This window comes from Seriola lalandi, unplaced genomic scaffold (genome assembly GCF_002814215.2).
Source record: "Seriola lalandi dorsalis isolate HSWRI2012SDOR001 ecotype SW California unplaced genomic scaffold, Sedor1 jcf7180002054890, whole genome shotgun sequence".
In the NCBI taxonomy this organism is placed as follows: domain Eukaryota; kingdom Metazoa; phylum Chordata; class Actinopteri; order Carangiformes; family Carangidae; genus Seriola; species Seriola lalandi.
The window spans coordinates 589,784-613,902 of NW_019525442.1; the positions used below are offsets into that span (position 1 = coordinate 589,784).

At 39.2% G+C, this 24,119-nt stretch overlaps 1 protein-coding gene across 1 annotated transcript in view; it reads right to left on the reverse strand.

The window, feature by feature from the left end:
• Positions 1-24,119, reverse strand: part of naaladl2 (N-acetylated alpha-linked acidic dipeptidase like 2) — a 367,789-nt gene that overhangs the window by 76,006 nt on the left and 267,664 nt on the right. The window contains exon 13 of the mRNA XM_087180108.1: positions 22,614-22,760. Coding sequence (XP_087036234.1) covers positions 22,614-22,760 — 147 coding nt within the window. The remainder of the gene's footprint in view (positions 1-22,613; positions 22,761-24,119) is intronic.

A 24,119-nucleotide genomic window follows, 5' to 3' on the forward strand; every position in this document is an offset into this window, starting at 1 on the left:
GAACTGAAGTAGAAGGGAGGAGGGATAAAACAAAAAAGAATGAATAAAGAAACTAAAAATCCTTGAGAGTGTTCGATAGGTTAATGTGGTGAGTTCATGTGAAATAAACACCCAGATGGTCATAAGCTTTTATCGCTCCAGGAAAAAAACAAAAATGAGTGTGAAGCAGTGAAAGGAGTTGCATTGTCAAGCTTAGTTCCACCTCAGTTAGATTTCCATTGATTTTTTTTTTTCGTCTTTTGCTTCCTCTTTCTCCCCTCTGTCTATCTTTTTCTCTTCCTCCCTGTCCTTCCAGGTGCTGGATGTAATTGGATTCCCTCACTGTAAAACTGTGGGTTTAAAACTCTACTGGAGGAGGGTGGGATGGGGTGGGGGGGTGGGGGGTATATTGAGCCTGTCATGCTTGTAAAATAAGCTGAAGAAATGAACAGTTGAAACTGTCAGCCCTGCCAGTGAACATTTGCTGCTAACCATCATTAGCTGTGTCTTGCGTGCACAGCTGACGTCCAGGATGAGGCTTTATTTACAGTATGTGTTTATATGCACATACTGCATGGGTATATACTTGATACACTTGAATCTATTTGGACTACAACCACAGATGCTCCCAAATCGGATACATAATCTGCCAAACAATAGATCACTGTTGTCATAATTCAGCTCATTTGTCCACAAATGCTTGAGGAAATGCAAGTGACCAAGTAGCATGGTCAAATATAACAATACCTTTAAAACAATACCACAAAGGAAGAGTTGGAATAGGCCACCTGGTCCCTGCCACAGATAAAGAAAAAGACAAAACCCATGGGAGATTCTGTTTTTCCTGATTTTTCAAGGCCACACTCTGTGGTGTGAAATGTAATTCGCCTTTCACCTCACACTGGCTCCAGACTCCATCAGGTGATGCAGGTCATTTTTCTGAAAGTGTGGAAGAAGCCCATAACTGGCCGGCAACATGACTTAGGGAAATCAGGTTTCGGCACTTTGCCTACTGTCTTTGAAAAATCATGCTCATTTACAACTAATTTGCATTAGCAAATATGTTTTGTGTCTGCAAAACATTCATGATCATCAGTGCATTTACACCACACATTAAGGTCTACAAAATGACAGAATAAGGGTTAGTTGACAATTGTAAGGGTACAGGATATTGTTCAGTTACTGTATATGGAGTTTTCTTTTTGTCTGGATATTCAGGTTTCATTTTCTTAGACGGACAGTTATTATCACAGCAATGGCCGAATCATATCTCAAGCATTAGTTGCACTATTCCATAATTCATTGTTTTATCCTCTTTCATGTTGTAACAACATAAAAAGCACTTGGCAAAGAAATGGACTGGAAAGTCAAAATATAAAAGGTATTCTAAAACAGAATACTCTGAATGCACAGTAAAACAAAGACTCAGAAATTCAGCAGAGAGCAGCTGCGGGTGGTCATGATTAATTAGACATGAAACCTAAGGCAAGGCACAACAAAAAACACTGGTAGATTTCATCATATTCTAAAGTTCAAAGGCACACATGCTGAAACTGAGGGACAAAAATGAAGTGCAGCGTATAGGTGAATGTATAAAATGTGTAGATGGCTTTAGTTGACATTAAGTTTTAAAACTGCAAGGAGCCAAATTTGGTATCATTTACCAATAAAACGTTTAAAACGTGACATGTGACAGCAACTCGACCACAAACTGATGATGGACGACATTATTTTGGGTGATGAAATAGGTCGTCAAACTGTCATCTGAAAGCTTCTTTAGAATTGTTTGCAAGCTTTGTATGATCTTTTTTTCTGCCCAGTCGAAACGCAAAAAATATGCAAGATCATATTTTGCTCCAAGACTGGTCACACCTGCCATAACCTCCAGTGCAATGGCTTTCTGTGCCCTAATATTATTTGCAGGAACTGTCAAATCTTTACAGACAATATATGGATTTAAGTTTTTGGTTGGATTTATTTTAGCTGGAACCAGATGGAGGCAGTGTGGGGAGCTAAACCCTTGAATGCACCACAGTCTAGAATTAAGATTTGATACCAAATACTACAGAGAGACTTCTTCAGAAATGTTCTTCTTTTGAATCATTTGACCTTTGCTTTGACTTGGTAAACCTTCGCTGACTTTTCTCTCTTTGCTTTCCTCTCCTCTTCTTGGCAGCCTTTTCTTATTTTCCCCATTCTTCTTCATCTCTAATCCCACCCCACATTCTCTTTATTTATCCCTCACTGCCTGTTATTCATCCTCTCTTCGTAAATCTCTTCTTCTGTGATGTTGGAATTACTACAGCAGGATCTAAGGGAGTTAATGGCTGATTAGGCAGCAGACCCAATTCAAGCCTTGTTAATGGTGTCTATTTTTCTCAATACAAACTTCCTCTCAAGGCCTGAAATGTTCACACATTGCACCACATGACCAATGTACAGTATGTGGACACATGAATATTACAATCACTGGAAAAAAGCCCACACTCTATTGTGAAGGCTTTCTAAAACACAATACTTCTCGAACATTAACATACTGTAGTTACCATGTGCAGACACAGCAGAAAGGAACAATTTTAGTAATGTAGTCAGCATGCATGCCAGTCAAATTCTTTAAGCCAGTCTTATTTATACAGCTCAAAATCCCAAACCACAATTTAAACTGGGCCAACAATCTTTTCATGGAGCTGGCTTTGTGCACATGCAGGGACGTTGGCATGTTGAAACCTGAAAAGGCTTTCAACACTGTATATAAGAGATATCTTTTTGGGATCTGTTGACCGGATCCAAAACCAAAACCTTTTGGCATCACTCAAAGGATTTTGAGAAAAACTTTGAGTGATAACAAGAGGACTGTCCTAAAATATAGATCTATTGGCCTGCACTGGAGAAAAAGCAGGAGAACAGACCCTAAAAACAACAAAAATTCTAACCAAGGAGATAAAGTACACAATAACGTGGAACTCCAGCAAGAATTCTTATTTATATCCGCAAAAGATCCAACACCAAAAGTTCTGTTGTATATCACTTCAAGTGTCCTGGTTGTAATGCTGATTATATAGGGAAAAATGAGAACTGCCTGATTTCCAGACTGCGTGAACATTCAGACCAGTAGTAATGTAGATGAACATTTGACATCATACATGGAATCTAAACATCTAAACTGACATTGTAAAACTTCCTGACAGGTTGGACCTGCTACTTGGAGCCAAGCTGGAGACAACTCATGAGTAGGACAATCAACTATGGACAATGTACAATAACACTGTTGGGACATGCTACTGATTCAAGAAGCTTTTTCTATCAGCAAAAGCTACCCTGGAACAGTGGTTTAAATCCTCCAAACAAATGAAGATGTTTGCACGATGTTGTGAGCGCAGTTTGATATTTCGTGTTGCTGCTGTTAAAAATCTCACAAGCTGTGACATCATCAGCCTATCTGATGCACCTGAGCAGTCAGCTGGCACAATTAACCAAGTGTGGCAGAGCTTTTCTATGAAAACTCTGTGGAGCACATGAAGTGATGTGTTTGTGGCAGCAACTGTCTAACAAGTCTAAATCAGGCTTGGCCAGTGACTAACACCTCAACAATGTGCCTATTTTTGTGAGGACATTTGGTAGAAATCATGCTCTCTCTCACACACACACACACACACACACACATGCACTGAACTGTATGCTAGTTCCTGATACACTCCATCTCCGTGGCAGTTATTTGATTATACCCTGGGGCACCATATGAGCGAGAGACAATCTGAGCAAGAGAAGGAGAGAGAGAGAGGAGGGAAAAAAAATGAGACAAATTTGAATTTGACAGCAAGAGAGCAAAAGATGGAGAGACTGTGAGGGAGAAGTAGGAGGGCTGAGATAAAGAATAGTAGTGACAGTGCCTGGATCAATAGTGTGTTGAGATATTCATTTGGACTCTGCTGGGGTTCCCCAAGTCAAGTCAAGTCAATTTTTATTTATATAGTGCCAAATTACAACAGAAGTTATATCTGAGCGCACACACACACACACACACACACACACACACACATACACACACACACACACACATACACACAAAGGAAGCACACTCTGTGTTTCTCTCTTGCTGTCTCTCCATCTTGCTCTCTTTACGTCCACTTGTTACACTCTCCGTATCCGTTTCCTGTCTGTTTAGTTCGTTCACCACTGGAAGTCACTGAGGGAGCAAAAGGGGCAGCTGCAAACTCATTCTGCTGGGGAGAGCATCTGGATGGCCTAAGTCAACTGGTAGCAGATCAAAGCTGAGGTCCATTCACTTTTTAATTAAGCCGACGTTGTAAATGAAGGCTGCATCATTAGCAAGTGTCTGGTTCAATCTGCATTTGGAGTTGAGTGGGTGGGAAATAACTTGACCTCATCATTAGTAACGATGTACTTGTTGTAGAGTCCCACAAAATAATATCCCACCCCATACCGCATTGTATATCTGCAAATCAGTGCAGCATTAATGCAGGGTAGGAGAGCGCCACACACCACCAATTTTGCAACAGTATCTTGCCTGTCACATGTATGAACTGCACAATCAGTATCAGGTGTCCAGCTGATTATACAAGATCATATGAATAAGAGCTAAATAAATAGGTCCGAGCTAGGAATAAATGAAGAAGCCAAGAGATGCTGTGGTTAGATTTGAAAGTCAATCACACAAAAACTCATAAAAGTAAATACAATAAGTAAAGTGAATCTGAAATCTGAGACCATTAATACCAGTTTTTGTGTATTATTTTGGATTATGATGGATGACATGGTTTGGCTTGTCACGACATTGGTAATGTGCAACTCTGGTTTAAACATCAATCCAGTTCTCATCACATGAGCAGCTGCTCCAGCGGAGTTACTAAACAGAGCTCCAGTCCAGACCAGGTGATCTGTCTCAACTGGGTAGGATTTGTCAAGAATGCGAGGCTGTGTATGAGCAATAATTATTTGGTGTATAGCCCACTGTTTCCCAATATAAGAAAAGAAGAAGTAATGTAAACACAGTTATTTTGGGGGCTATAATAAAAGCATCATATGGCCTGATCACATACATTAGTGCTTATCAACCAGTAAAACGTTAAAGGCCCAGTCCGTGGACCTCCACACTGTAAGCTGTTTCAACAGCCGTGTCAGTTCTTAAGGGATATTTCAAATGGTCTCACTCTTTCATCTGGGTAAATATTAGAAAATAAACTGATTATTCATGAACAGAATCTTTGTAAACAGACTTTGGCGCTATTTTTGTACCATGAAAAAGACCTATGACAAGACGATCTAAAAGAAAAACTAAACTCTTCCTTTGAGTTAAATATCCATGTTCTGTGCATTGAACATTGGCAGAACTGCAAAGTTTATAACTAACAATTACTTTCTTTTAACTATGTCGGATGCACAGAGCTTTCATAATCACCATCTGTGGTGATACCGTGGTGTCTGTATGTTGGATCATTTAAATCCTCTGCTTTGTTGCTTCTGGCAGTTTTCCCATAAGCATGTGCACAACGACATTGTCCTCATGCACATTAAAACTAAAACCATATACAGAATAGTCTGTATTTGATAAAAATAATTGTCTACACACAGAGGGAAATTCATAATGTATTATGACTTTAAACCTTTTTGAATCTTCCAGAAGACAAAACCATATTGATCGTAAAATGGAAATTTTAAATTAAAATGAAATTGATCCTAGGGTGTAAGCAACTGACTAGATGGTACTGAGATTTATACAGGATGGGTACACTGGTAACTGAAATATATTGTGAGTGATAAGTGATAAGTATAGCAGTTATGCTACACATGTAAGTGTAAAAGGCAAATACCTGGGGTAAGTAGGTAAATGCATTACAGGATGCAGAATATAGACAAAATAACAGAGACAATCTATTTACCAGATGAATTGACAAAGCAACTTGGAATAGCTGCGACCATGTAACAATAGTCACAGACATCAAGCCAAACACGGACAATAGAATAGAAGAACTAACTAACAGACATGCTGTATGCCAGACAGAAACTCTGCCACTGCAGAGGAACTGGGCTCTCCTTTTCATTTTGTAAATGAGTCTCTATGTAAACATCTGCATGCAACAGCAACTCCATTTTCAGACTTGCTTTGAATGTGAATGGATTACTTAGAGCTTGAGCTCAAAGACCTTGCAAAAGGCACGGTGGGCGCTTTGTGAGCGATGGCCATCAGTGGAAAAATATGGGAAACCTTAGTATAAGACCTTAACAAATACTCACTACTCCATTGTACAAGTGATACACTTTGGCACAACAAGCTATTTCTGAACACACAATGTATATTTGGTTCTTGCATGTCTCCTTTCTAACAGCCTATCAAACATCATACAGTCAAAATACATAATGCATAATAGTACACTCAAGATGTGGCACAAAAAATTGTCCACAAGCCCATCATCGATGCTTACAACTCTACATGCCGTTGGGAAAGGTGGACTGGTTTTCGGGAGCGACCATATGGAACTAACTGAATACTTCAATACCTGTAGTTTCACATTTGATCCATGGAAATCATTTACCCGTAAAGGGAACATAGGCACTTTGAACTGGTTAATGCTCCCTGTCATATTGTCCTTTTAAACAAATACTCCCAAATGACAATGGCAACTTGCACATTTCTGTTTGTGTTTGCAACAAATTTAACCAACCATGAAGATTAACACAAAAACATTGTGTTATTCATTGTATTTTGACTGTATGATGTTTGACTGGATTTTAGAAAGGAGATGTGCTGAGGTGGAAAAAACATTTAAAGTGCCAGTGAGACCAAACACCTGTCTGCCTGGCAGCAGCAATCTGTTGGGTGTTCTCTGATTGTTTTTCTGCTTTAGCATGTAACCTTGTTGAAACAATTAGCAATTCAATTGCACATAATGCTCTCCCTTATTGGCCCACTCTCTCTGTACGGCAACAACCTGATATTGTTTGAATAAAAAAATCCCATCTCAAGTCCTACAGTCAGACACACAGCTTGTGAACAGGCAACCTCAGGCTGTCAGAGGACCCCCAAGCACTGAAAAACTTAACTCCACAACAATGTCTCAAGATGTGGCTCTCTTGCCCTTAAACAACCAATGGGAAATTTGCAATGACATCTCATTGGGAAACCTCCCTAAAGGGGCCCCATGTCATTCCCTGGACAATTTGCAACGGCATCTCAGAAGCAGTGTATTACTATTTAAATTAAAGCCTGCACAAATGTGTGTGATTTTTTTTTAAAATCTGAAGATAATGAAACAATTTTTTACTTAAAAGACTATTAATAGCTATATTATTATTATTTAATTAGCTATTTTTTTCAAGCAGCTCCTCAATGTGCATCTAAATCTTACACACTGTGTGTAACTGAAGTATCATGAATGAATTCACTATTGCTAATTCTGTCTCTTTTATAGTAAACTTAGATAGTAAAACCATTGAGAATAATAATAATTAGTCTTAGGTACGCCCATTCATATCTTTGTCTGGCTGGTGATTGGTCGACTGACTGTGATGATGCTCTGTACTGCCCATTGAATACCATCAGTCCAGAGAGCCACATCAGAGCTTGTTCACTGAGGAGAGTCTGTCCAAAACATTGTTGGATATGTTGCTAAAGGGTCATATAAGTCGACAAATCTAGCTACGAACCTAACTCTAACAGTTATTTAGTTATTATAGCTAAGTTATTTAGTTATTCAATTAGGTTTTTATTTTTCTTTATTACAAATATTTTTTTAAATTACAAGCTTTTACACAATCTTTATGTTTAAATTTTGAAAATCCTATTAACATTTGGAATAAAAAAATGTCTGTATGTTGTACATTTTTTGTTGGTGTCAGATTATTTATTACATAATGGTGATGAATGGTGATTGGAGGGGTAATTCTTTTGCATAGGGCCCCAACGGACTCTATAATCGCCACTGCATTTCTTGTTTAATATGGTACATGCATATACAGTGGTTTGTTTATTATCATTATTATTATTCGGAATAATTATAAAATCAATAAAATGTATTCGTATCTGCATTTTGTTGTACCATGGGTGCCAAAGTAGCCTCATAGGTGAATGAGGTTGATTGTGTTGGCATTTAGATTTTTCGTTTTTTTCTTCTTTTTTTTTCATTTTGTCAGCATGTTAAGGAATTAGCTCAGTATTAACCTTTTGAAAACATTTTTCAGGAGGCCTAAACTAGCTGCACTGCAGATGGCCAAGGGCAGCGACAGCTTATCTGTGAAAAGGACACTCAGACAGGAGGCAAAGGCACATGACTGAATGCCAAGCTTTTTAATGTGATTCACTCTTCATTGCGAACAATGGTGTTCAGTGCCCTTTGGTTCTGTAGTATAGCCTACAATTTGAACAATCATACACACTGAATTGGTCTTTGCTGGATGACATTAATAAGAGGTTTCATGATGTCCTGACAGTTAAATGGGGGTGAAAACTGTAGATGTCTTCCAGGATTGACAGTGTGGAATATTTCCCCTTCAACCGAGAACATGAGCAGGTTTACCTCTTTTTGTGAAATGCTCTACTAGTTTCATCACACCCATGCTATGCCCAGAACGATGCCGCATTATTTCCAACGCCTTTGTGTATGTGGTTCCAGTTTATTGATTGACGTATTTGCCAGTGCTCTGCTTCACACTCTGGTTCGTCTAGAGATACCCCATGTAGCTACGCTCCACTGCTGCAGACCACTGAAAGGCTCTATTGGTGCAGCTATCAGGAGTTTTTTTTTTTACCTGAAGCCTTGATGCTAGTAAAATGGTTCTTGATGGAAAGGTAAGATGAGGGAGTTGTCCCTCTGGTTTCAAAGCAGATAATAGTAACAGGTCGTAGCATCATTTCAGAAATCAGACCAGTGGAGTCAAGGACCAAAACTACTAAGTAACAATTTGAGCTCTATTTGCACATTGACCACAGAGCATCTTTTTTAAGCTTAAATCATTATCAATTGGATTTCAAGCAGATGACTGTGAGACTACACAAAAGCCTTTCCAATTTAATTCATGTCTCAAGACAAATTTAGGGTAGGCTGACCACAGATAAAAAAGTATGTCTGACCATGTCTTTCAATTACTTTTCAGGAGATATACTTCTTGCCACCTCTAATGCCTAAAAGTATTGGATTTACTGTTGAGCAGATTGAGAATGCAACAGCAGGACAGAACAGCAGGTTTGGTCTACGGGGCTTCACCTTCAGAATCCAATCCACCAGAACAAGTCTGGAAAGCTGTGTAAAGGAATTGGTGGCTTCAATTGTTTAGTGTTGTGTAAACATGCCTGGTTAATAGAGAGAAGGTTTTATTTGTCTTACAAGTGAATGGATATCTTACTGTTTACAGACTGCCAGTACCAACTGGTGTTCAACCATTTTATTGTTATATACTGTATTGTGTTCCAGCAAGCCGAACCACATTGTAATTAAACCCAGATGCAGGTGCATCTATGATGGAAGATCACTACGAATGACACTTTCACATTACTCGTAGTCATTTGAGTCACTGACAACTCAGAAATATTACTGCAGCTTTAAGTACATCACCACACCAACAAATACAATTTCCTATAAAATGTCCCATTCAGTGCATGCAGTGTCTTGGTTCAGCCCTTTATACAATATAAACACATAATCATCTGAAGAATTTGGCAGTAGATAAATACCAATTAGAGCAGCTTAAATTCAGACAATGAAAATGTTTTTTCTTTATAAATACGGTGAAGTGTCAGTGACCTTCTGGTTTCAGCATACGTACGCTTATGCCTGGCTTTTCTTCACACGTGTCCTAGAAATGTGTATGTATGACCATATGGGTGTATATGTGCCTTTGCACATTCCCCTCAAGTGAATTGCAGCCCTTACAGCATACCCCAGCGTACCAAATTAGATGCATGTTGGCCTGTCAGTCTGTGTTAGGGCTGCGTGACAAGACAACACACACAGACAGTAGTGGCGATAGGGCATTTTGCATGCATTCAGTCGTGTATGATCCTATTACACTCATTGGGCTGGCTGTTAGGAGGAAGACAGAGCAGCTAAAGAACAGTAAGTAAAACCTCCTCCCGTACATGACTACACAAAACACATGCACACAAATATGCACTAAAGAAACATACAAGCATGCAGCATAGATACAAAGACATGCATACAGAAATACATACTGTACAACTAGAAGACAAAATAACGTAGACACACTCGGTGGCCCAGAGACATGGATTCATAAATGCATGAGAACACATACGGAGACTTAGAAATTCCTGCTCATACACATGCACACGACACACATATGCAAAGCAAGCTCACTCAGAGAGAGGGGTAGCACAGAGACAAGGGTCTCCAGAGATCCATGCTATAGCTTCCAGCCTCGCTCTAAGTAATAAATTAGCCATAGGGTTATGAGTTTGAACTTCAATTGGCCTCACAGGTTATGTAATTTCAAACAGAATAATAATAACAATGATGACAAAAAAAAAAAGGTTGTGGGTTGAGTTACATCGACAGCTGAGAGAGACGAAAGGTAGAGAGTTTCATATTTCCTGCAATCGTGCTTATTTGAGGTGTTTGAGAAAACGCACTTCAACTAGTCAGACTAAAGACTGATGAGTCAGTTTGTCACAAACATTAAACATGATGGAGGTTTCTCCCTGACCACAGCTATATACAAACACCAGTAAAACCTATAATGAAACGTTATTTGTATGCACATTTGTTTATTTAATTGTTAATTCAATTTGTTATTTAATGGCCAGATGTATCTCAGAGTTTTTCATACGTTCTGCTTTAACAAACTGTCACCAAGTTAAAAGATTGTTATTAGTCTGGAGAGAAGGGGAGTTAGATAGTTGGGCTGAACAGATAGTGTGATCGTCTCAATGTTTATTCAGAGGCTTTTCCACCCTGACAAGGAAACAGAGGCTTCCAAAAAATATATTGACTTTGGCACAAGAAAACAAAATTGTTGACACCAGAAATTAAAGCAATTTTGCAAGTTGCCATCAGAAACACGCTGGATGCAACAAATTCTTTCTGCAATATATAGACAGTTCTGTAGTAAAAGACATTGATATTGACTGATATTAAGTTGTGCTTGTTCTTTTGATGGCCTTCAGTGAAACTAAACCCACCTGCAATGCCTTTTTCTATGTTTTAACTTGTGTTTAAAAAAAAAAAAAAATGGGATCAACAGAAACATTGCTGCATAGCACTAATATTGGTCAAAACATCAGTGTAGCTCCGTTTGCTTGGTATTTAGCAGGAGCCTTGTAAGTAGAAGTAGACTTGCTTTACTCCTGCTATTAACAGGTTATCTGTTTATGGATGTCCAGACTGCAGGCAGGCGTGCACTGTGATCATCTTTCTAAACCTTTAAGGTCTAGAGAGAGTCTAACTATAGACAATGCATTTGTACAGGGTCGAGATCCAATCACAATGCAAGCCTGCCTACAGTCGGGCCAATCAAATCCCATTTCGACTGCAATATATTCTGACTGAATTTACAATTTTGCTTTTCCCAGTCCACATATGACATCAGCATACAGATCACGTGTTAACAGCAGTTGTAAAGAAGGTCTGACTGAGGCATTCGGATGATCAATCAATCGTGATGCTACGGAAAAAGCAGTATGTGGGATATTCTTCTTTTCCAGACTGAAGAGAAACTTTCAAATGCAACTGCATCCAAGACATTTGGATGCGGAATATCTTCACAAAAAAGAAAAAAGATGTCTATAGTCATAAAATAGTCTTAAGAAAATAATATGACCAAAAAGTGGTCAATCGAGACGAACGTGGTGACACATTCTAATTCCAGGTGTGCACTGGTGAACTTAGAGCTGTGAACTTGTGATCGGATCATCAGAGATGCATGTTAATGCCAGGAGTGACCGGGGCAGAGAGAGCACACAACTGCGCTCTAGATTCCAGAGGATCTGGGAATTTGGCTTGGGACAAATTTTGGCACCGTCTGTTCCTGAGAAGGCAATTGATACCGATACTAAACCCCTCTAATCCAGTTGATTGGACTGAACATCTGTTGAGGGTGTGTACGAGAGCGTGTGTATGTGTGTTTGAGAGAGTTGGTTGCTGCTGAGGGACGAAAAAGACAGAGAGAGCGATGGAGAGAACCTTTCATTTCCGATTAAAGTGGTGTGGATGACACACAAAGAGGGGAAGATACAGAGGACAACAATGAGAGAGGAGTGATGAAGATTAATAACTAAGGGATGCAGTGGAGGGTAAACCATTAAATCAGTGTGCCTACTTTTTTATTTGCAGAATAGGATTTACTTGCCTTATTGAGCTGACATTAATCTTTATTATATGGAATTCATAACATATATCACAGCCTTGGAAGGTGCAGGAGGATACTGTGTCTTAAGGGAAAATCTAAATAAATGGATGGTTCTTTTAAGATCCACTTGATGTTTATTTAAATGTGTGGTTGTGACAGTTTACGGTCAAAGTTTACCAGAATGTTGATTCTTCTGGTTAAGAGAGAATAAATGAAACCCAGATGAGATGAGAGAAAATGAGTGAGTCATTGAGGATTAAGAGAAAGAGGACTGGATGCCAGGAGAAAGAACAAAAGAACAAAAGCAAAAAACAGAATACGGGATTGTGAAAGAAGAGGGAATAAGCAATGAAGGAGAAAGAGAGGCATTGGGAAAAACCTAAATGATGTTGAAATGGAGATGATAAGATTTCTTTTCATGATGGTGGGTGACAAAGCAACAGTGATATAATTATATCGGATTTAAAAATATATATATATATATATATAATTAAATGCTAGGTATAAATAGGAGCCTGTTGATTCATGCGATCTATAGTATATGTGAATATGTTATTTAGATATTGACATCAGGTCATGGGATATTTTGCATTCACACCTGCTATTAAAAAAAGAGTTTTTGCTGCATCAGTTCTGCTTCTACCGTGATGGGATCTCTATATGTTAATTGGGAAGGCAGAGCCGGTAGACCTGTCAACAAACACTGTGCGTCGCAAATCGAGGGAAGCCATGAATAATCCTCTTGACGGGCCAAAGGGCGTGTGAGGCAATGGTCATGTGACAGACCAAGACAGCTAAAAGCATGGCCATTACTTTTCAGTAGCCTTGCCGAGTAGGTTAAAATTACTTATACTGTGCGACAGTAATCAGTGCAGCGCTGTAATCAGCGGAGAAGCTCGGCAGCACTGGGTCTAACTCAGTCACCCTTGCCGGTCACACCAGGTTCATCTCACATGAAGTGGTCAGTCAAAGTCTCTTGAAGTGATGCTGTTGTATGCACTCTACTTTTTTCTTTATCAAGGAAGACCTTGTCTGAGGCTTTGATCTGGGCTTACTTAAAAGAAAAAGTGGTAGAGTTATATGTCTGTCTGCAGACCTTGGAGGAGCTTACTGCTGCAGTCTGCTCAAGTAACACAACTGCAAGTGACTGTTATGTTAATAACTGTTTAGTTTTCAATACTTTTACTGCTGTAACAATAAAACATGCATAAAAATTGGTCAGGTTTTGTTTATTTACTTACAATTATTGCAGTAAGTTAAGTAAACGCATATCTTGATTTCATAATTTATCAGTTTTACTTAGCCTACAGCTTTATATTTTAAGAAGATAATAAGTGCACTTAGATGCAATATGGACAAGTGAATCAGGTGAGAAGATTTAGGAGGAGAAACCTTATAAAAAGATAGAAAATTATATACATCATCAACTTTTCTCAGCTTTTACCACTTTTTATCATATGCATTTTGTAGATCAAAGCCATATTGGATTCACCAATCTGGCCTTCAGCTGAGCTAATAACTTACTGTACGTTGTGAGTTTAAGCTTAAAACAGGTTGTTCACAGAGTATAGTAGGAATGATGAAACATCTGGCAACGGCTCTTTTTTTTTGCCACAGTCAGTCACACATGCTCTGAGATGAGACTGATTCAGTGTAAAACTTTGTTCAGTGGGGGTTTTGACGTGCATCAGGCTGGCAGGTGGGAGAAGTGACAGCTACATCTCCAACAGTGATGTTTCAAGTAGGAATAATTTGACATCTGTGTGATACGTCTAACCATCAAACAAGCCAACAGCCTCAGCCAGGCTGGAGAGATGTTTGATAAGGGTGTTTTGTTCGGGTAATTTCAGTGCAGTTTACGGTAGCACATTATTTATAGTAATGCGGTATTTTCTTCATATTTTAGTGGTCAAAATGGTGGATCCTGATAAATTCAAGAGAAATGATGCAACAGGAAATGTGTTATTTATTCATTAATTATGCATGGGCCCTTTTGACCAATCAGCAGCAAGCATAATCAAGCATGTTGCATCAAAACTGGATCAGAGGTACTGTAGCCATACCCCAGTTTTATATCAAAGGATAGAATTGGCAATACTTTACATTTTTCACACTGTTGATAAATCCCATGAAAACACCAATAAAGATGTGATCCCTTTAATAAGTATACATCTATCCATACACTGTATCTATTATTCCTCTGGCCTACAGAAATCTATTAAAATCACATCAATGAGCCACACTGTTGCAGTGGGTGACACTGTACGTCATTACCACAAACACAGGCACTGCAGTGTATTTTAAATCTAAATCCTACATACAACATCCTACTGCCATAAACAAGTGATGTAAGAAACTGCTCTGAGGATTAATCCGCATCGTAATAGTTCCTCCTGTTTGAGTAAAGTTTTAGGAAATTACCAGGCCTGTTTAAAAAATGAAACTATATATTTGTGAGCCATTTTTAAATTTCTAACTCTTCATGAAAGAATGTACATGGAAGTACAAGTGAATCAGAAAGTACTGAGAAATCGACTAATATTTGTTGACACCAGCGTAATCTGTGTTTTGATCATTCAAGTGAATGGGAAAGTGGTCTCAGACTCATGGACCCCGCTGTACATTTTATATATTGAAGACCACGTGTGGACGCACACTTGAAAATAACAGATATTTGATCAATTCATGCTGTCCTCAGCGGTAAAACTTCAGCTGTACCTTCAACTTAATACAACCTTTGGCTGAGTCAAAGTATGGCTAAGATTGTGTTCCAATCAAGTGGTGATTCAGAGGCTGTTACTCAGAGGGAAATGATGATAAATAATGTCTTTCATAAACAAGCTGCTGTGTCATGAAAACATTGGGAGCAGTTTATCGGTATTTGGAGAGCGAAAGAAAGTGCGAAAGAAAGTGCTGGACATACAGAAAGTGCTGGTGATCTTCTTCAGTAATGTTAACTGGACCAAACAGCTCGTCCACTAATAAATCAGCTCTGCTGAGTCAGCTACTGTGAAACTGTACTTTATTGTCTGTTTACATGGAAATTAGCTGACCACCCAATAAATAGAAATGGTAATAAAAATACTTAAAACATGAATATTTAAATGTTCCCCTGGGAGCACGACCAGTGTCACACTCACAATATTATGTGAGTGGATAGAACTTCGCAAGTGATACTAGGCCTTCTGTTGCTTTTGTCTTGGCCGGACGTGTTAGCTGAGAGATAGTGTCAAAAAGTATGTGTGTCCCCAAGCAACAGGCTACGACCTAAGTTCTGTTTTCTCCCCTCTCCTCCTGTTGCTCTCTGCAGGTCTTCCTGCCTCCGGAGCCATAGAGTCTGGATCTGCAAACCACATGCTGTACCCATGATTCTGCTCAACACCTGCGGCTGAACACATTAAAAAAATGTATTACAATATTACTACTATTTTCATCATTATTATTATTATTAGTAGTGTAGTAGTAGTAGTAGTAGTATTAGCGTAGTCATGATTATTATTATCATTATTGCTGTTACTGTTTCTATTCTCATCATTATTAGTATTCATCATTATCATTGCATGATGGCCTTTCCCCCTGCTCTCTCTCTCTCCCTTGTTCTCTCTTTCTCTCAACCCAACTGGTCGAGGCAGATGGCCGCTCACTCTGATTCTGGTTCTGCTCAAGGTTTCTGCCTCTTAAAAAGGATGTTTTTCCTTACTACTGTCGCCAAGTGCTCGCTCATGGTGGGTAATTGCTGGGTCTCTGCACTATTTAAATAAAAATTGACTTGACTAGACTTGACTATGACTGACATCAACAGCCACAACATCACCAGCCACATCAACAGCGTTAACAACCAAACAGCAAAGTAATGGAGTGACTTCATGTATGTCAGATATGGTGGGCAGCTGACAGAGAGGTTAGCCGCATACGCAAACACGCTTTTCTTCGACAAAACTACTTATCTGAACCCAGCCTAACGGGAACTACCACAGAGGTGGTTTTGAGTACTTTGGCAGAAATATGTCTTTCTGTGTAAAGTAAAAAACTACAGGTGTATTGTTGAGATCAAACTGAAGGTTGAGTTTGACAATGGGGGTGGTCCAACATATGATTACTGAGTACTCTAGTGATAATGTTGTAATTACTACTGGGTAATCGTGGGTTAGAATGCCAACATGTTGACAGGCATCGTGGCTGATGTGAGCCCATCGCAAGATGGTCTTTATCCAACTGCATACAAACATGCTATGCGCTGCTACACTGCACAATATACATAAAAACCCATGTTAAGTGATGACATTGATGCTCAAATTAAAGACAACAGCTTGTTCATCGGTTACCACTGTTGCTGTCACATTGAGCAAGTCCTGGTTTGGTATTCAGCACTTGGCTGGGGCATTACTGTGTGTAATGTACAGTGTATTATTTCCCTGTCTCTGCATTGGTTTTTCTACTAGGCACTTCTCCCATAGTCCTAAGATACTCAGAAGTTGTACTTGTGAAAATTTGTCTAAAAGATATCTTTATATACGTTAGTCCTGTGATAAACTGGTGACCTCTTCACCTCCTGCCTAATGTGTGCTGGGATAGACTCTCACCCCGTTTCCTCCAACCACTGCACAGACTTCATTCATATTCCTTCTCACCTTCACTCATCCCCATCTTCAAGGATGTAGATGGAATTACTTCAAGTAAGATGTGTCAGATAGAGATATGCACACATACAAGCACATAGGTGTGTGTGTTAGTGCCTTAGCTAGAGTGACTGCTCCCTGGTATCATCACCATTTGAAGTACCAAAGGGGGTTTTGGCCTGACAGCTGTGCAGGGGAGAGTGGGCTGCAGATGTAATATCTTTCTATCATTCCTCATCAGCTTCAGACTTCCAGGACGGTTGGAGGCACTGACAAGTATCTACTGCCACTTAACAAGACTCCATTTACTGTGTTTTACAGCCCAGACATGCGGCTGAGAAACACCATTTGAAATGGACAGAATGCCACCATAAATTGGTGTAATAAACTGGTATTTCCACTGCAAGAGCCAATAATAAATTAAGTCCTGATGTGCTCCTGGAGAAGCGGTGTGATGAAATAGCTGCCATATTCAAAGCATCCTGTCAAATATGCATTAAATGACATATTTAGGGATGTATGTGGAATATGCATCTTACTTTCCACTCCACTGCCACTTGTTCAGCAGAAAACTGGGGTAATGCTTAATCACACTGTGGGCTGGAAAGCGTCTCTGCAAGCAGTGCTTCACACAGAATTATTGTCTGACAGGTGGAACTAGATTAAAGTCATTTGACAATGAAAGTAATACAAAATCTGACATGTTACTATCAGAGAAATAGATTTTAAGGCCCAGTCACATCAGGAAGTTGCACAGCTAAATGGTCCTCTGTGTTTTCACATAATATGTGGTTCTAGGCCCTCGGGGCGGCTCTGGCTCTCGATCCCCGGTTTGATCCACGGCTCCTCCAGTCCACATGACCTTGGGCAAGATACTGAACCTTGGTGATGTTTGACTACTCGCACGGCCAACTGGTCAACTACTGCAGCTGTTGAACTATAACATGCTATAGCCAGGAACATGCTAGTACAGGTCAGTTACAATAAAAATTACCATTGCTCAGTTTCTTCAGGAGAATAAACCTTTTGTGGAGAAGCATTTAGAGGAGGTTAAATATAAGTGAATGGTGACAACACAGTTAATGAGCTATGATGGCATCTCTTGTTTTGCACCCTGGGGCTCTCTGTTTCCTCAAAGGTCAGCATTGGCACGAGGATAAGCTAATGGTCCACAGCCTGAATTTGCATGTCAAAATTAGTCTAAGTTGAAGTTGATGTGAAAGATTTGCATAATTTCATCTACATACAGTCAATCCCTGTAGTTTTCTTACGTCATCACACATAATACATGAATGTTGCAGTTGCTAGAGGTGTTTGCATTCTTAATTTTTTTAACTGGTTAATTAGTAGTAGCATAAAAGAAGGTCAATTATTGGCTGTTGTGTAAGTTTTCTTTAGTTACATCACAGGCAATAAACAAGTTATATCTGGGGAGATCTAACGAGAAGATCTACTGACTCTGAACCAGTTGAAGCTGAAGTAGGTGCAACATTTTCAACTCAACAGCTGTGAGCTGCAGGTCTTCACTGGTCCTTGTGGAATGCAAAACCCAAAATCTATTTAGTCTAGTCAGGTTACCCAGGGTTGAGGAGAGACCACAGGTGTGAACTATAAGCTGAAGGAAAAATAACGTATTGCTACTGCACTGTTTTCTATATACATCCTCCGTATCCTTCAACAGTGAGCTTAGCATCTTTCAGTCACTAAGTCTCCATTTTGTCCACAGGTTTATTGATTTAGCAAGGGTGAAATTGAAAGGAGCAAAAATAGTAAATAAATGAGATGAAATTAGCCAACATACATTCAGCTACTTAATAGATCTTAACATTAGCTAGGTGAACAGAGCCTCATGTTGCATTAAGATTCACAAAATGTACAAAATTAATCAGTATCCTATAAATAATGTTCCAAAATTGCAGGTAAGCAAGTTAAATAACATTACATACCGATGATGCCATCACAAGGCGTAGGATGCGTGCATCTGGATTGCCAACAAGTACTGAATTACTAAATATATACTACACTATAAACTTCCTAATTCTCTATTAACAACTTTCCGTCAGCCCATGCAAATTACAAATGTCCACTATAAAAAGGACAAACAATTCTGTTCAATTCTATCAAAATAGTAAAGCTGCTGTTTTTATCTTTTCTATCACGACTGCTCATTAATTGGTTGCATATCATGCTGCCGTCGTTGGTGTTCTCTCTCTGTTCGGGTTCTGATGAGGCGGATTGCATTTTGGATTGAGTCTGATTATCAGTGGGTATATTTAGTTCTGGCCAGACTGTCAGACAGGCTTTCTTCTTTTTGAAAATTAACTCACGCATGTCTGGTTCAGGAGGCTTGTTTTGGATTTGGTCTGAGCTCTAAGAGTGCAACAGTTGCTTACAGAGTAGGTACGAGAGATGTAGTTACAACAGGAACAGCTGAGTCCAACAGTCAAATCAAAATCTGCAAATAGACTTTAGAAAAGACAAAGACATTGAAATGCACAATATAAAGGTGAGACAAAACAAGGACATACTGAAAAGGCTGATTACCTGTGTTGTCTTTTTTGCCACAGAGAGCTCATTGTAGGGGTCACATTAAGAGGAAGGAGTCAAATAATAGAAGTAATTATTCTGAGCTTCTTTTCCCTTTGTCTTAACAAAACAATGATTTAATAATAATTATAGCTGTTGCTGATGTAGCGGGAAAAAAAATTAAAGATGAAGCAAGGGAAGCACAATTTGTTGTTGCTGTGGCGGAGAGATCTACTGATACCAGCCATTTTGCAGAGCTGTCTTTTATGCGCTGCTATGTTTCAGACAGCACTGCTGTCAAAGAGGAGCTTGAGGACGTCACAGACGGTAGGAGGACAGATGTTGCAGCCCTGGTCCTTACATTTTTGGAGGACTATAATTGTCTGGAGAGAATAACAGTAATGGCTTCCAGTCTAATCAGAGTACATACCAATTTCAAGATGGAGATCTGTCAGGCTCTATTAATGCTACGCCATCCACACCTGTACCTGAATGTGGCTTTGAACCGAGGAGCAGCAAAGAAGAGGGGATGTCGGATACACTCGCACGCGTTGCACCTACAGGATGGAATTTTACTCGTGAAGAAGGATGCACTGAAGGAGATTTGTTCTGTTGCATTGTTTTACATCACAATGAATGATCGTGATGATAGGATGCTTATATTGCTCACCTGGTGCACTTCGAGTCGTGCCGTTCTTCTTTTCTAACTTAAATCTACTTCCATTCTACTATATAATTTAACATCTTTGTCATTCTTCAGTCACCTTAAACCAACTGTGCAAACTCGGCAAAAGTAACTTCACAAAAAAGATTGCAGTGGGTGAATAATCACAGGATGGTGTGATGACTGCACAGAGGAGAAAACTTTCAGAAAAACAGATGCTATATGAGAAAACAAATGTTCAACGAACCACACTCCTGTCATGAACACCGTGGCACTGCTACACGACATCTGGTGGTTTCCCAACACATTACCAGCACCACAACTCTGTTTACTGGGCAAATGAGGATGAATGAATATAATTACAGACACAGTAGATCACATATAGTGGTCTGTTTGGAATACTGAACAATGCTGGAACAGAGAGGCAGAAGTTGCTCTAAAGGTGATCATGTGGTTGGTGCCATATGTACAGACCTCGATAAATTACCTAAACGAGTTCAGCGTGCTCTCCTGTCTCTCCCTCTTTGCCCTTCTCAGCTTTTTCTTTCAGTGTTGCTGGTAAACAGCCCAAACTCTGTGTGGCTGCACCTCACTGAGATGTTTCTCTCCCCAAATAATCTTAAACATTATTTGTTTAACAGTTTTGTTGATTGCGCTCAGGGGCCAGATGCGTAAAACTCACACACAAATCAGATTTCCATTTCCGTAGTCAGCCATCAATAGATCAAGACAACTTAATCGGTTCTTGGAAAGAACTATGTTTCATTAACTGATCTCTCCATGAAAAGAGCAGCAAAGAACAAGCACGATTTGATGAAATCACATAGCAGGTCCTCCAGCAGTCCCAGAGGAGTCATCCCTACTAACGGTTGTAGAAGACTGTGGATCATTAATTCATCACACATACACCTCTGAACCATTATGAGCAGTGATAAAGTGTTCCTTAGTAATGACTTTCTATGTTTATAGCACTACTATCATAATTTACATTGCGCTTGACAACAAATGATAAAATAAAAAGCACAGAAAAACTGGAATTACCGCTTCATGGTTGTATGCTAACAGAGACATATGGTCATAATCTCTCGCTCCTAAGTTACAGCATTGAATAATGGCCAGAGGTGTTTTGAAATTGACCTTTGACCATTTGGATATAAAATGTCATCACTTGATTTTATCCTTCTAGACATTTGAGTTAAATTGCGTCATAATTAGTGTATGAATTCCTGAGTCATGGCCGTAAATGTGTTTTGTGATGTCACAGAGACCTTTGACTTTTGACATTTGCCCACCAAAATCTGATAAATTCATCTTTGAGTCCAAGTGAATGTTTGAAAAAGTTCCCTTTAGGCGTTACTGAGATATTGTGTCCACGAGAATGGGAGGGACGGACAACCCAAAAACATATATATATTTATATATTTGTACAAGTACCTAGAAAAATTCTACTAGTACAGTGCTTGAGTAAATTTAGTCAGTAACCGTTCACCACTGATAAAGTTACCTCTAATCTCTGTCTCTCTCAGCTTTCCTAAAGTCTCAGTAACGAAATGAAAGGATCTATACCACTGTCGTTCAGTCTAAATGCTATTAAGCTAATGCTAATGTATGCACACAGGACTTTCCCCTAATACACTAAAGCATATTTATGAATCACACTATTTTCAATTCAGTTTGGGTTTTGTCTCCTCTCCTAAATGAAGCCAGTGGTGTGGATTTCACCCTCCACCACCTATTATTTTCAGGTTGTGAAGATGCCTTGAGGGCGGATAAACATCATGAAGATCTCTCGCACTAATTAAGCTCAAAGTTGCCATCCTAGCCAGAAGTTCCAAATTTGAGTGGGCTGACTTAGCTGCGGCTAAATCTCTGTGTTTCCACCCCAAGGCAGTACAACAAACATCAATACTGCATTTTTAATGGGAGTAAATGGGGGCATGCATAATTTGTAAGCTGTGTGATGTGTATTTGTTGCTTGTATAAAGACATAATCCATTTTGCAAAAATAATACCATTAGTCTTATAGGCTGCAGATGGTTGTTATCACATCCAATCCCCAACATGTCAAAACTGGACAAATTACTGCAGTAACACTCTGCAGGTGTCTCTTTCTTTAAGAGATGACACTTTTCTTCAATATATGATGCACACTGGCTACTGATAGGTGTGTGTCTGTGTGTGTGAGAGTGTGTGTGTGTGTGTGTGTGTGTGTGTGTGTGTGTGTGTGACTATACCAAGAAAGTTTTCACTTCCAATTAAGAGCTGAAGATAAACAAGTGGTCGCCTGTGGCAAACTCAGCAGTTTATCCAAATAAATCCATTCACAGCCTTCTGTCAGACATACAGTGTGACTCTATCTTGCATGTATTAGAACAGCTCTTCTGTTCTCCAGTCATACACCTTAGCATAACAACTAAGGGAATGAGAGGGCTGTCTAAAAACAGAAGGTCATCGGTAGCAAAATGGGAGCAGTGGAAGTAAAAGAGTAAGGGAAATAGGTCTAAACGTACCTCCTCTGCTTTGGTCTGCTCGAAGGCAAACTCCACGGTGGGAACAGCCAGTTGGTTGGCAAAGAAACTCACATCTCCAGGCAACTGCAGAGAGCTGACGTTGGGTCCAGGGCAGTTCCCACCACGAATGCAACTCAGCAACTGTCTCTAACAGAGAGGGGGGAAAAAAAAAAAAGATGAAGAGGAAGAAAACCACAGTGAGACAAGAAAATTTTACTGCGTGACAGACGGGAATTTCAGAAAATAAAGGAGGTTAACAAGATGCTTGCCATGTTGATGAATTAAATGAGTTAAAGATAAAACTTGGCTTCTCTCTTGAACTCTTGGGTTTGCTTAATGATTGCTGTTAACACTTTGCTACAACTGCCTAAAACATCAGGTCATGTTTTTTGAAACATGTTATAGTCTATTATAGTAACAGAACAATGCATTGTCCATATGACGCATATGAATTACATTTTTAACAAGCGTTAAAATACTGGAAATGAAGATCCTGATGTTTCCTGGGAAATCTTGGCATTTATTCACACAGGAGCCCAGGATTTCTATTATGTGTGTCTGTGTGTGCGTGTGTTGATGTACTGGAAATGATTATATAAACTGAAACAAAGACATCACAGATCAGATGTGTGGCACAATATTCTTTAGAATAAGTGTGACTGAAGCACGAAAAATTTGTAAACTACAACTGCACAGTGGTTCAACATGTTTTGTAATCATACTCAGTACATGGGTTAAGAGGTTTGTGTCTCCTAGAGAGAAAAAAAAGAAACAGATGAAACGCTATAATATTAGCATGAATCTGATGTATGGGGGAATGAGTTGATGTGATACATAGTTGTAGTAAAACGCTGGCGTTTAGACCTGCAAGTGTACGAGATCATACAAGTGACTGCATTTACAACCATTATACAGTGAGGTAAAAATTGGGGCTTCAAATACATGTACTGTATACATACTGTATGCACAACTTTCCACTCAAAATTTGCATTCGCATGTCCCCGCTTAAACCTTTAGTCATCACAGTGGCTTCTATTATAATATTTTTGACTAATTCTTGACTCGTTGCATTAGTGTTAACTAGTGATTTGTGAGTCATAGCATCCTATAAGTATCCCAGTTAAGTGTTAGGTGACTCTCAGAAAAAGCACATCTGTGTCCATGGTTTAGCTTGTGTTTCTTTACATTTGTTTGAGACGGTCCTTCAGCAAAATTATTATTACTATTTTTATATCAAGACCCATAGTTACGTTTTATTGTTCTGTGACCTAGTGACCATGGTCATTGTGACAAGAGCAAAGGAGGAAGTCAGGTGACATAGTGTAAAAAGCGGCAAAGTCTGTGTTAAACTGTGTGGGACCGCTGTATGTTTTCCCACGTGAAACTGAGAAATCAGTTTCTTTTATCCATGACCGTTCCACAACATTAACTGAAAGTCGTTTTTATGCTTAAACCTAATGAATACCACAATTTTATTAAGTTTATTATTGTCACCATGACAATAAT